The 14,511-nt window shown below is 38.1% G+C and overlaps 1 protein-coding gene across 1 annotated transcript; it reads right to left on the reverse strand.

Moving 5' to 3' along the window:
- Positions 1-8,144: 8,144 nt before the first annotated feature.
- On the reverse strand, positions 8,145-12,852 carry tmed10l.L (transmembrane p24 trafficking protein 10 like L homeolog). Its single transcript, NM_001086284.1, has 5 exons — positions 12,640-12,852; positions 10,836-10,956; positions 10,670-10,740; positions 9,442-9,568; positions 8,145-8,739 (listed from the first exon to the last, which is right to left on the reverse strand). The coding sequence occupies exons 1-5, from the start codon at positions 12,814-12,816 to the stop codon at positions 8,618-8,620; spliced, it is 618 nt and encodes a 205-aa protein (NP_001079753.1). The 5' UTR covers positions 12,817-12,852; the 3' UTR covers positions 8,145-8,617.
- Positions 12,853-14,511: the final 1,659 nt, after the last annotated feature.

The raw sequence follows: 14,511 nt of genomic DNA on the forward strand, positions 1-14,511 counted from the left end.
AATGAAATGACCTCAGGTAAAAGAAATTGCAAGGATGTAGAGCAAATGTGGCTTTTACAAAAACATCAGAGGAATAATGATTTTTATAAAAATGTATATTTTGAAAATTACTTTTTTTCTCTCTCATGTTTAACAATAGTAGCTCAGTCAGCTAGGTAGTTAACTAACTTACAAATTGGTAGAGTCTTTGCAGGCATTTCTCAGCAGCTAAGCAGTTACTAAAATCTGCCTCAAAAAAACTGTCACAGTCAGGGGAGTGACTAAAGAGGAAACAGACCCTACAGCTTAAGGGGGGCCAGGTGGAATAGGGGGCATCATAAGGCCTAAATAAAGAGCAATTTCAACATATACTGGTAAAACTGAACAACCTCTGGATATGATTGGGACCAAAAAATTAATTTGCTGTGGGGCTCAGTAACATCTAGTTAATTTTAGAGTGGCTTCATTACATGGGACCCAAAGGAGTGGAAAGGGGGTCCATCCTGAAGGTCAGTCTGAAGATCTCTGGTTTAGAGAGTCAGTTAAGAGCTGGTACTAGGAAGCAAGTGGTAGAAACCAATGTAAATGTATATTAACAAACGTAAATGAATAAGAATAATTTGTGTTCCCCTAAACATTTATTCTAAACAAATCAATTGTTTAGCATATTCAAATGCCGTAACAATGGTGACATCTTTTTGGAAATTACCATTTCTAAATTGTGCAATCTGGTATCACAGTCCATTGAAAGGACGTCTCCTTTCTGTGCCTGAATCTGAGCCTATAAAAGAATATTGCATTCAAATTTGTTTTGGGGGGTTATCAGACCCTTTTCCATGTTGGTTAGGTTCTAGTTTCTGTGCTTGTTTTTTGTAGGAAAGAAAGATAGGCAACAGTACCACACCAAAAGAAGCCAAGCATGACATTTTAACAGTATGAATGGGAACAATAAATACTTGGATTTTGACATATGCAATGCCTTTGCTGCCTTTCACAGGTTTGCAGAGTATATTCATTTTGAAGTATTTGAATATCTTATATGTTAAAGGAAAACGTTACCCCCAAAATGAATACTTAAGCAACAGATTTTAGTTTATATCATATTAGTTGCATATTAAAAAATCTTATCAAACTGTAATATATTTTTAAGTAAATGTTGCCCTTTTACATCTCTTGCCTTGAACCACCATTTAGTGATGGTCTGTGTGCTGCCTCAGAGATCAACTGACCAGAAATACTGCAGCTCTAACTGTAACAGGAAGAAGTGTGGAACCAAAAGACAGAACTCTATCTGTTAATTCGCTCATAGTTTGTTGGTATGTTTGTGTGCACAGTGAATCATACAATCCCAGGGGGCGGCCCTTATTTTTTAAAATGGCAATTATCTATTTATGATTACCCAATGGCACATACTACTAGAAAAGTATATTATTATGAAAATAGTTAACATGAAGCAGGGTTTACATATGAGCTGTTTTATGCAATATCTTTTTAAAGAGACCTACATTGTTTTAGGGTATAGTTTTCCTTTAATATTTTTGTATTCTTGTTTTTTTTCAGCAGCATCAAACTATAAACACCCTACTACACCAAACCTAATAGATGCCAAAGCATGTCTTAAGGTCCCCATAGACTCAAAGATCTTTCGTTGGTGTCGATCGATTTCAGTGCAATCGGACCAATCCGTCAAATTATCGGGAGGTTAGTGGGAATCGAACGATCGTGCATCTTTTTTTTCATCCGAAATCTGTCAGAAAATTGATTGGCCAGGTTAAAAAAAATGTATCGTTCCCAGTGCAATCTATCTATGTTTGCAGGACCAAGCAGGCCCCTACCCTCAGTTTTCCTGGCAATATCTCTTGAAATGGTCTTTTTAGTTGATGGACAAATCATACATTTAAACAATCTTTTAAAAATCTTTACATCTATGGCCAGCTTTAGTACATTGCCAACTACATTGGCCCTTTCAAGATGGTTAGGTAATTTTTTTCTAGTTCTTTCTAGTTCTTTCACCTAACCTTCTTTTTTTTTATTGTGCAGATAGATACATTGGAGTTGGGACCTAGGGCAATTTTGCCCAAAGTTACCTAATATGTAATAAAATTAATGTATGTGTGCATTTCTTGTTCAATTGTTTTCCTGCTGAAGTCAGTTGCAGCATTAGTGATAACTTGAGGATGCAAATCATACTTTCATAATTCATTCATAATTCTAGTAAAATAGTGAAAATAATGAATCTGGGTAGTTAAACCCAATTCAAGATTATTGAGCTTAATGAACTGTATTTGTGCACAGGCCTCTATGTGTGATAAAACTGATGCTCTTACCAAGAGCTTCAGATATGATCGTTCCAATGTTCTTGGACTGAAATGATTATTACAAAATCATTACACAAGCTTGTCCTCCTCTTCATTCCATTTATGGACAGGCTTTGACCTTTACACCACCTGTTGAATTGTTTAAACACCCTCACATTAGGCTTGCCGCTCTTATAGAACCTCATGGTTCTAACCCTTGGGAAATTAAGGCTTTTCAGGAACTTGCCTGTTTTGTTTTTTGACCTTCGTAAGAGGAGAACCTCAAAGGCAAGTAAATTACATACAATTGCTCTAATTGTCTAATACTTTAATAAGTGTTGTATAAAAAGCTGCTGTACTGCTTCGCACAGCAAGCAACCATGTACTTCCAGTTAAACTAATACCTAACCATGTTCAATATTTAAAGGAACAATAACACAACAAAAATTTAAGTGTTTTAAAGTAATTAAAATATAATGTACTGTTTCCGTGTGCTGGTACAACTGGTGTGGTTGCTTTAGAAACACTACTATACTTTATATAAACAAGCTGCTGTGTAGCAACGGGGGGCAGCCATTTAAGGCTCAGTTTACATAGCAGATGCACCATGTAGAATACCATTGTGTGCAATTTTTTTTTTTACTCATGTGACAGTTATTGGCAGAGGTGTCCTGGGCTAAAAGGTAATATTCCTTCCCTTGGTTTGTAAGATGGAAAATGTGGGGTGGGTAGAAGGCCAATATGCAGAGTGTATTTATAGCTTTTACACCAATGCAGCCAAAAATAATAAATAAAATATCTAAGAAACTATTTTAAAAAGGAAATTAACCCACAACAGTGCTCAAAAGAGAACTTTAGGCATATTTACATTGATGTCTCAGTGGAGTTTGTGTACAGTTTAAAAAGCATAGGGTGGCTGGCTGTCGAAAGAGACAAAGCAGGCTTAAGACCTAATACCTACTTAACTGATACAAGAAAGCCATCTCTCATACACTGTATGCTTGGTATTATGAAATACAGCTACAAACACTAGAGAAAAAACAAGAATTTGGTTTAGGCCATATTATAACCCTAATAAGTAGACAAAAGACTGAAGCCATATCTTAAGCTGGCCATAGATGTTGAGATTTTTAAAAGATCCGATCCTTATCGTGAGACCACGATTTTCTCGGAACGATCGTACGATCATACGAATGGACCATCAACTAAAAAGACCAATTTGCCAGCTGCCTGCTTGGCCCTGCAAACATAGATAGATTGCACTGGGACCGACAAAGATTTTTTTAACCTGGCCGATCAATTTCCTGACAGATGTCGGGTGAAAAATCGTAAGATGTACGATCGTTCGAATCCCACTAACCGCATGATAATTTCGAAGGATTGGTCGGACTTCCCCTAAATGGGTCGTTCTGCAAGAAGAATCATCGCATCTATGGGGAGCTTTATATTTTTTAATGCTGTGTTGTGGTGCCAAATGTCACACGTTATAAACTTCTGACACAGATAAATCTATAGATTTTTATGATCCTTATTATGTAAAGCATCTGGGTGTGCTGGCAAAGTCTTGGTTTGTTGCAGTTTGTAGGGGTAGCCAAAACGATTGAAATGCATTATGGATTTCAAAGATCTCTGAATTATACAGTTTTCAATACATTTTTGTACAGCATTTGAAATTAAAAATGAAATGTGTGAGCAGAATACAAATATATTCTTACTCACTTTTAATGGAAAGGAAAGAGTTGTATGTGGCAGTATTTTTTGTAATAACCAACGTGTTTTTCATACAAAGAAATCTAACTACAGCTACAGTAGGTTTGTTTTAGCACCTGTTCCCAAGGTACATTTTCTGTCTTCAAACAGAACAAAAGCTGTTTAACCCTAAATAAGCAAGAACAAAAAAAGAACCCTAAAATGTAAGAGAAATATACATTACCAGTAAATAGAAAGAAAGGCTCAACCATAAATTATACTTAATAAACACAAGTGTATTATCAAATGTATACACTACAGTATATGGCCAGAAGTAACTGGATATTTAATCTAAAATTACATATAGACACAAGGTGTCAGCACAAGACCTAATTGTATGGAGTGTGGGGTTCGTATTGGTGATAAGAGGCAAACAAACTTAATATCGTCATGTGTAATGGCAAGCGTTGGTTAGTGTAAAGGTCACCATTACTGGACTCTAGGGGGCAGATTAGATCAAAATGTGTGCTCATAACAAATACAAACTCACCCATGTTCTATTCACTCCTATGAGTTTTTTAGAGCCGTATTTATCAAATGATGAGTTCTAACTTTTGCCTATTGATAAATACAATTCTAAAAATTCCATTGGAATGAATAGAACATGGGTGAGTTTTTATTTATTAAGCTCTAAACTCACTTTTTGATAAATCTGCCCCGAGAACAGTGGAATTGCATCCTCTAGTAATACATGGCATATTACCGTCAGTGAGACACATCTGAAATATAGAATAAGCAACAAACCCAACAAAGGGTGGGGAGGCCAATTATAGTGGTAATTTATGAAAGCATTCATGAGCATATGTGCTCTACAACAGACGCATAGCGTATAGAGATTTATCAGCAGCTCTAACAGCTAATTCACGTGATATTGGAAAGGCTGCAAATATCAAATACCTTTATCTGCAGACACTTAAAGGGTAAAAGTGAACAGTGCATTATATATATAAAAAATATATATATATATAAAAAAAAATATATATATATATATATATATATATATATCTATATATATATACTTAGTGAAAAGAGACCGCACTCACAGGACTTATCATGAAAAAAAAGCCACAAGGGCTGTGATTTTATTCCTCAACGTTTCGGCTACCAAACTTTAGCCGTCCATCAGGAGGTGAAACATCACACATAGTGAGGTCATATTTAACATACAAAAAGTGGCGCCAAAATTAGTGCTGTGACATCATCATAGTGCGTCCACCTAAACATGAGCAGTAAACAAATACAACAAGTGTTTAAAGGGTTAACTGAATATCCCATTCGGCTGATCATAAGCCCTGTGCCTGTTTGCTATCCCAACAACTGCCCATCTACGTGCCATATATATATGAGATAGACAAACACAAGAGTCCTCTGCACTCAACCCATTATCAATATATTTAAGACATTGAGACATTTTCTGCATACTGCTACTAAAAAATGACTTACCCTTTAAACAAAACAGGGATTGTTTGTCCATATATTGCAATATATTTAAGCTGGCCAACTACGTCAAAGTCATCCCATATCTGGCCAGTCCTATGCTCAATTTTCATCTGATTCATTAAGAATTCTATTGCTTCATTATATATTTTACAAAGGGACTAAGTCTTACCTGCAACTTACTAGCTACTTTCAAAGTAAAACTTCCAAACTTGGCTGCCCTTTTATTAGACACCAGTGGGATCAACTGACTATAGCTGGGAAGGGTGGGAGCTACAACATGGAAAAGGGGCGACAAGGAGAGATTAGTTTTCCAGCCGGTCGCTTGCTAACACTGGTTACATATACCCACTTAATACATTTGCCCTGAGATTAGGATACACAGTCACTAATGATATGTAAACCCCGATATCACAATTTGAATTTGGCGCCACTAGGGTCTATATTAAGGTATATTTGTTTGTGTTTTATGCACTTCCTGACGACGGCTTAACTTGGAAGCCGAAACCTTGAAATAAACATAAAAAATCAGTTTTCCTTTTTTATTGTAGTAATGAAGCAGTACCTTGTATTTGAGTCAAACTAATATATCATTAATCCTTATTGGAAGCAAAATCAGCTTATTCATGTTTAAATGAATGTTTTTAGTAAACTTAAGGTATGTACATAGATCCACATAACGGAAAGATCGGTTATCCAGAAAACCCCCGGTCCTGAGCATTCTGGATAACAGGTCCCATACCTATACGAAAAAAAAACTTCTTCACATTCCATGTTAAAAAAAGAACGTGATTTCTATTCCTTTAATCAGGCTTTCAGTACACTTATAAAGTGGCCAATAAATATTACATTCAACGTGCCCAATCTTGGTAGTCTGGGTTCTCCGTAACACTCAAAATGGAAACTGAAGAGCATTGATATATCATTTAATTTACCAATAAAAAAAAAAACACAATTACTGTATACTAGCTACTATGATTAGAACAAATAAGGATTAGGGAGCACCTCCCATCAGTAAAAGGTATAAAGAGATGGTAAGTAAATCACATAATCAGAAAAAGAAAAGAAAGAACTGACCCCTATGTCTGCACCCTCCCATCCATCACATCCGATAGCTCACAGGTGGTGAAATAGTAAAACGTAACTTTTAATAATTATTCACATTAAAACAATGTCCAGTGTGCATTAATTGAGTTAAGACAAAGGTAAAGGCAGTGGGAAGGACCAACTGAAGGTAGTGGGTTGGTCTCATATGTATGCAGTTGAGGACCGTTCTGTTTGGCAAGTTATTGTGTATGCTATGTTGCAAACTCAATACAGTATTGCCTTATAGGTCTGCTATAATCACTAATTCAGCCACACTGTAGGTAACAACCCCTTCACCCACAGAGTACCCTCCCATCCAGTGATATGGTTGATGTTCCTTTGCAGAGTGTGGTACGTGCCTAGTATCAGTATCTGGCACGCGAGTCTATCTGAGCCGTGCCTCGGGCACAGATTCAGCCTGACCGTCTATCGACTATAATATTTAGCTGTGCCTCAGGCACCAATACTAGCTGACTGTCTAACATCTGTGATGTGGCTCAGGCACCAACCGATAGCTATTACTTGGAAATTAGCGTTAATTTAGTCTAGACCGCGGATCTCCCATCACCAACTCTTTCGCCCACAGAGAGTCCCCTGACGATCCGTGGGTCCAAAGTGCCTAAAGGTCTGTAGCTGTGTGCGGAGCCCTGCCTAACCAAAGCTAAAATGAAATTTCGCCCGTCACACGCAGGCTTTGTCAAAGGCCTACTAGCTATTATGAGCCTACTAACAGCATGAGTGTCATAGAAGTCACAAAAAGTAAAAATAATGTTGATGTGGGAATAATTTAAAATAGGAGATTCACTTAGAGAAAACAGAGGAAGCTGCGTCATTGCAGTCCCAGTGACAATCACATGTTGATATTTGTTTGCACCAGGGTTACTATATCAAAAACTACTAGAAAACAATACAGGTATGAGATCCATTATCCGGAAACCCGTAACCCAGAATTACAGAAAAGCCATCTCCCATAGACTCCATTTTATCCAAATAATCCAAATTTTTAAAAATGAATCTTTTTCTCTGTAATACTAAAACAGTACCTTCTACTTGATCCCAACTAAGATATAATTAATCCTTATTGGAAGCAAAAGCATCCTATCAGGTTTATGTAATGTTTAAATAGTTTTCTAGCAGAAGATCCAAATTACAGAAAGACCCATTATTGAGAAAACCCCAGGTTCCAAGCATTCTGGATAACAGGTCCCATACCTGAACAAATATTTTATAAAGTGATCAAATGAAATATTCAGTACACTTGTGCCTATGTAAGTAATGCCACAAAACACACACACCAAAATCTGAGTTTAGAGCTTAATAAATATAAACTCACCCATGTTTTATTCATTCCTATGGGATGTTTAGAATTGTATTTATAAATGGATGAAAGTTAGATTTCTCCATTTGATAAATACGGTTCTAAAAACCCCATAGGAATGAATAGAATAGTTGGTAAGTTTTTATTTATTAAGCTCTATTTATTACTAAACTGACATTTTGATAAATCTGCCCCCTAGTCTCGTGAGTAAGAAATCGCAGCTTTTCTCCTTGTATTGAGTAGAATTATTGGATTAAGCCAGACTTGCTTAACATTCCCCATATATTTTTATTTAACCATATTATACAGATGTAAAAATTTATTTGATGCTACATAAAAAGGGAACTTTTTAATTTATTTCAGTAAAAATGACACTTTCCTTTATTTTACAGAAACCACATAAAAGAGTTCATAATATAATGAATGCCAGTTTCTATGGCAGTTACTGTAAACAATCTCCATTGTATTGTGCGCTGTAGATAATTAAAACAAAGATGCAGTAATTCATTCTAAAACAGAAACATCCCTTGATAGCAAATTGGGCAGAAAAGTGATCTATGACCTATGGTCATGTACTTTCTTATTTGGGGGGGGGGGAGACCAGGTGAAAAGGTATGGTGTGGGTAGGAATGTGCAAGTTGAAAAATTGTCTTTTAGACCTGAAAATATTGAGCCCTCCATCTGATAAGGGGACACCAGAAGATGGGCACACAGTTGTGACCAGTGACCTATTATGATTTTAATACACAATTCACTCAATAAGTTTCTTTGCCTTGAAAAAATGCCTTAAGTAACAGACTTGCCACGTAGCAAGGGCCACAAGGCAAAACATGGAGAACATGCTAAAGTAGAGGACACGAAGACTGGTGGATTCTGTTGGGAAAGAGAGAAATAAAAAAAAAACAACAAAGTTATTATCGAGAAGCGAAAAGCACAACTTAACTTTAGAAGGCCCATCAGTGATATAAAATTCTTGCCTTCCCAAAACAAGTATTATTTATAAATAGTCCAAGGACTGCTGCACTGTGCGTAACCATAACATCTCTGAATATCAGTATGAAATTATTTTGGAACTTCTGTAAATATTTTGGTGAGAATATCATGTTGTACATTGAAGCAACCACCAATCTACACAATTAATGGCGTGCTAACCATTTAATAAACGAGTGAAAAATGGCTGCCAGCTGATGGTGTTTCTCAATTTAAATACTGCATGTGAAAAAACCAAATATGTTCCACAATCCAACAGTATCAAATGACATGTTTGACAAGACACAGGGAGGCCTGGATTGTTACCTTTGGTTAATGTCAGACCAATACTTTTCACCGTGTCTATTTCTGTCGCTGCTATCACAAATTGGGTGGTATAGGTCCTCATGTCTGATAGTCTATTTATATGCACTACTAGCTAATGTAAACTATTTACATCTTACATAATTAAATTGGGTTGGAAAAAAAAAAGACCATCAAGTTTAACACCTTCAAATTAAACCCAACTCTGGCAGAGTAGGCTTGCTAGATATTACTTATTGCACCTTCTAGTGATGTTATAACCCATGCTCATTGGATTCTTACCGTTAGTGTCCCTCATTTCTTCTTCTCTTTTTTTCATATAGGAAAAGTCCTTCACAACCGAATGTGTCAAATCCTCCAAACGTCTAAGCTCAACTTCAAGTGGTTTCAGCTTCTCTGTCTTGGCAACCTAAGTACAGAAAGAGAGAAAACAGTATATATAATGTCAGTATATAATGCCAGATGGGGAGGATGTGCTAGTTCTAAAGCAAACTAGAACTTTAAAAAGATGAATACCTTACAGCCCACCCTTCCATATTCATCTTCACATATATTCATTTTGTGTGTCTATGTTGGTAATACAGGTATGGGGTCCATTAGCCGGCAACTCATTATCCAGAAAGCTCCGAATTACGGAAAGCCCGTCTCCCACAGACTCCATTTTATCCAAATTTTTTTAAATGATTTCCTTTTTCTCTGTAATATTAAAACAGTACCCTGTACTTGATCCAAACTAAGATATTATTAATCCTTATTGGAAGAAAAACCAGCCTATTGGGTGTATTTAATGTTTACATGATTTTCTAGTAGATTTAAGGTACGAAGATCCAAATTACGGAAAGATTCATTACCCGGAAAACCCCAGGTCCCGAGCATTCTGGATAACAGGTCCCATACCTGTATCAGTAAATTTGTACTGTATGGGTCTCTATGTCCAAAGTAGGAACAGAATAATGGATGTGTGTGAAAGAGGAGCAAACTTAATAAGGTCAATCCTGTGCATTTATTTATCCGTTGGAACACTGTATTGTTTCTTTTCCTGAAAACTGAATAATCAGCCACTCTTTTTTCCCAGCTTGCTTTTTTTTCCAGGAGTGACAAAACTCAGCCACCTCTGCATTCTACTGTACCTGTTTATACTAGGACACTAATGGAAAAAGAAAGCAGGATGGGACAAAAATCTAATTAGGCCCTGGAATTTTATGTACACAAAGTTCCAAAAGATCCACACAGGCCTAACATAAAGTGACTGCCTATGGCACCTTAAAGTGCCCCCTCTGGCATTTGTGAAAAACTACAGATTGCCAGTCTAGGCCTGCTAGCAGATAATTCAGTTTTCATGAAAATAAACAATGCAGAGGATGAAGTATATTACAACAGTGAAGGCTGACACTTTTCATTTTGCAACTATGTAACTAAGTTACAAAATGTGAAAACCACTGCTTAAAATGTCATTTCTGAACAGGGGAATAGGGGTGAAAGGTTTACAAAAATTTTAAACAGTACTTACGTCTTCATAATTCTTTGCTTCCACACCGTGCTTTATATCAAGGACAATTAACTGGTCTGTGAAACCCATATCTAAAAGGTAAAGGACAAACCCACAAAATAAGACTTGGGTAATACGAAAAGGAATAAAGAATCTGTACTTGGTTTCCTAATTATGGAGCACTGACCAGATGCAGATTTGCTCTCAAAGCAGACTTCATACACATCATAATCATCAGTAGTAAATGCAAATTTTCCCTTCTTTGCTTCTTCCTTGGAATAAAGAATATGGCCGATGGAGTCAGTCACCTGTGGGGGAAAAAAGAAGGGAGGGATATGTATGTATGTATGAAAACACAGATTTATGTAACATGATTATCCCTAGAAGATAAAAAGTAAGCAAATGTGAACCCTGTTTACTTTATTACCCATAGTTAATTAAAGCAACAGTAATGAGCGGTGAGTGGATTGCTCTTCCTGTCTGAGCTGTTCTTTATTTTTGAGGCTACACAACACAAAGTAGATTTACTAGAGTTGTGACTGGGGATTATCTGCATAATGTAGGACTAATTGCACTACATGCGCCTCTATTTTGCCGATGTTTACAATCAGTTCACTATCCTCTTACTTTACAGGTGTGCAACTGTACAAGGCTCAGGCTTCAATCATAAGTATGGTATAGTATGTCACGGGGGCGACAGATTTTATATAAGTACAGGGCCCTGGTAGCAAAAGTCAGTTTCTAATGGGGGACCTGTTCATTATTACGGCACTTAAAGGCACTCCCAATTGATTGTATAGACCTGGTGCTCCTATCAGCAGAAAACTGCACCGGCCCGGGGTTTTTCCAGTGAGCTCCACGGAGCAATCCTCCTCTGGCTTCTTCTTTCTTCAAATTTCGTGGGGCAGACGCATGCGCAGTAGAATTAAAAAGCCGACTTTTAGTTTCGGCTTTTCACTCTAATGCTCATGCGCAGCCGCGAGAAGAAAGAAGAAGCCGGAAGAGAAGCTCTCCGTTGTGCTCACTGGAATAACCCCAGGCCGGTGCAGTTTTCTGCTGATAGGAGCACGGCCGGGGGTTTCAGGTAAGTCAATACCTTCACTTGGGGGTGCCTAACATTTGGTAAACAACTTTCCTTCTCCTTTAAAGCTGGCCATAGACGCAAAGATCAGATCGTACGGATGGAGGATTCGCACGATTTTCGGACCGTGTGTGGAGAGTCCGACATTTTTGTCAGGCAGAGATTGGTCGATCGGAGAGGTTAAAAGATTTCTCTCTGCTGCCGATAATATCTCTGCATGTATTGCCGATCGTACGATTTTCAGTGGGAGACTGTCACTAGCTTTGGTCAGACATAACTATCATACGATTACGGTCAGGGGCAGAACATCGGCTGATCTGTTCTTTTGTACTTTATTTGATCGTAATGGTTAGTGGCAGGTCGGGAGATGGGGAAGTCCGATCGTATGGATCTTTGCGTCTATGGCCAGCTTAAAGGTGGCCATACACGATAAGATCTGCTTGTTTGGATAGGTCGCCAAATGAGCAGATCTTTCCCCAATATGTCCACCAACAGCAGGGTGATATTGGGTTAATCCGAACGTTTGCCCTTAGGGCCAGAAAAATCAAACCTCCCTGATCGATATCTGGGCAATTTTTAGCCTGATCGTTCGGGGGGGGGGGGCCATACACTGGCAGATAAACTGTTGATATTGGTCCTTTAGATTTAATCTGCCTGTGTATGGACACCTTAAATTTTGGCACAGGACCAATGAAATTCAGCTGGGCTTAAAATATCCAAATTTTACCATAAATGCATGTTATACCCATGGACCTGAATTTTAAAAAAACACAATATCAGGCATATTAAACAGTGTATCTCTCTATGGGTTATTATTTTTTTGTGATGTAGAAATGGCTCAGCTGTAGGGCAGAAAAGTGAAGAGAGCAACAGCAGCCTATAATAAATAGAAATCCATATTCCATCATACCTTCAGGTCGCAAGTGAGACCGGGCTGCTCAGACACCTCATACTGTCCAGTCACCAACACATCTTTATGGATTTCTTCTTTCAGGCACTTTTTAGTGAGAGGGCGCAAATAAAAAGAGATCGCCCCGGTCCCGGGCAATAAGAAACAAGGGCCAAGGAAAAGCAGGAGCCACATCATTTTGTCAATGATACAGCAGCTGAGTTTGGAAGCGGCTTGGGTTGCCGGGAGGGAGGGATTAATTTCACTTCCGATGTCGTGTAAGATAAGCGTCCCAAGCCTCACTTCCGCACACGTACTCGCTCCTAAGCCAATACTTGATAGAGCAGAAAATCAATAGCATGTTGCCAGTGCTGCGTTTTACGCCTTTGTGCACATACACCTGACAGGATTTATTTTCCCAGTAGCCGCTGCAGCTACAAAAGTCAGCTATTAGGTGCCCTTTACTGAGTCAGCATTAGACTGGTTGGATTTTTAAGGAACTAGTTAGTAGTGCATGCTGGTAATAGTAGTTTATAGTGTTCCAACGCGGTCTTACCTATTAAAGGGCTGGTTCACCTTTATGGTAACTTTTATTACGTTATAGAACGGCCAATTCTAAGCAACTTATCGTTTGGTTTTCATTATTTTTTATAGTTTAATAGTTATTTGCCTTTTTCAAATGGGCGTCGCTGACTCCCTACTTAAAAACAAATGCTCTGTAAGGCTACAAATGTATTGTTATTATTACATATTATTTCTGATCCAGACTCTCTCCTATTCATATTCCAGTCTCTTATTCAAATCAATGCATGGTTGCTAGGGTAATTTGGACCCTAGTTACCAGATTGGTTACAATGCAAACTGAAGAGCTGCTGAATAAAAAGCTAAATTACTCAAAAACCTTCGATAATAAAAAATGAAAAGAAATTGCAAATTGTCTCAGAATATCACTCTCTACATCATACTAAAAGTGTTAAAGGTGAACAACCCCTTTAAGGCATTTCACCATATGAATGAGCACAGCAGCTTGGCAGACTTAATCACTGAAATGCATGGGTTAACATGGTAACCTGTTTTTAGCTTAAAGAAGAAACAAACCCCTTATTAAAAAAAACCCTACCCTACATATGTAAGAGGGTGTTCGAGTGATGTATGTAAAATTGTATGTAAGTTATGTAAGTTGTATGAATGTGAAATGTTAAATGTGTATGTGATTTAATTGTGTTTGAAAATCTTCATGTAATGTGTAAATGTGGCCACTAGATGGCAGTATTGTATTACAGTTGGAATGGTTCATGTGCTAAGGAGTGATAGGCACATGCACAGGAGTTGGGGAAACACATGTTTAGCTAGTGGGTAGTTAATGCTAGAGGGAAAGCACATGCACAGAGTTAAGAGCAGCACATGCACAGTAAGTGTCAGGGTAGTGTTTAATTGAAGAAGGTATTTAAAGGGGAGACACACCCAGGGTGTTGTTGAGAGTTGGATGTCGTGGAGTCTAGAAGTAGATAGTGCTAAGGACATATAAGTAAAAGTACTAGGTACTTGAGCTAGCTAGTGATAGCTAAGTGAGAACGGGTAGTTGTTACCCCAACGAGGAGCATTAGAGGCTTAGAAGCCGTGGTTCAGCCACAGTGAGGGACCAAGTGCTTAGGCAGGGTCTAGCGGACAACCCAAGGAGAAGGTCAAGGAAAAAGTCCTACCCGGAAAAGTCAGTGAGGCACTGAAGCGGTGTCGGCCTGGCTGAAGGAGGGAGGTGGCACACAGTTAAAGTCCTAGGTCGGGGCGAGGTGGAGGGTCGCAGGTCGTGTGACGGACTGCCTGACCGACTAGGTGGTGCAACAGACCTTATTTGGGTTCGTGGATCCTGGCAAACTTGGAGGCTTCTTGTAA

This window comes from Xenopus laevis, chromosome 4L (genome assembly GCF_017654675.1).
Source record: "Xenopus laevis strain J_2021 chromosome 4L, Xenopus_laevis_v10.1, whole genome shotgun sequence".
Classification (NCBI taxonomy): domain Eukaryota; kingdom Metazoa; phylum Chordata; class Amphibia; order Anura; family Pipidae; genus Xenopus; species Xenopus laevis.

Coding starts and splice junctions, on each gene's coding strand:
- tmed10l.L (NM_001086284.1), bottom strand. CDS start 12,816: ATGATGTGGCTCCTGCTTTTCCTTGGCCCTTGTTTCTTATTGCCCGGG. Junction 10,957..12,639: donor GTCTCACTTGCGACCTGAAG/GTATGATGGAAT, acceptor TTTCCCCCACAG/GTGACTGACTCCATCGGCCA. Junction 10,741..10,835: donor TGAGAGCAAATCTGCATCTG/GTCAGTGCTCCA, acceptor TTTACCTTTTAG/ATATGGGTTTCACAGACCAG.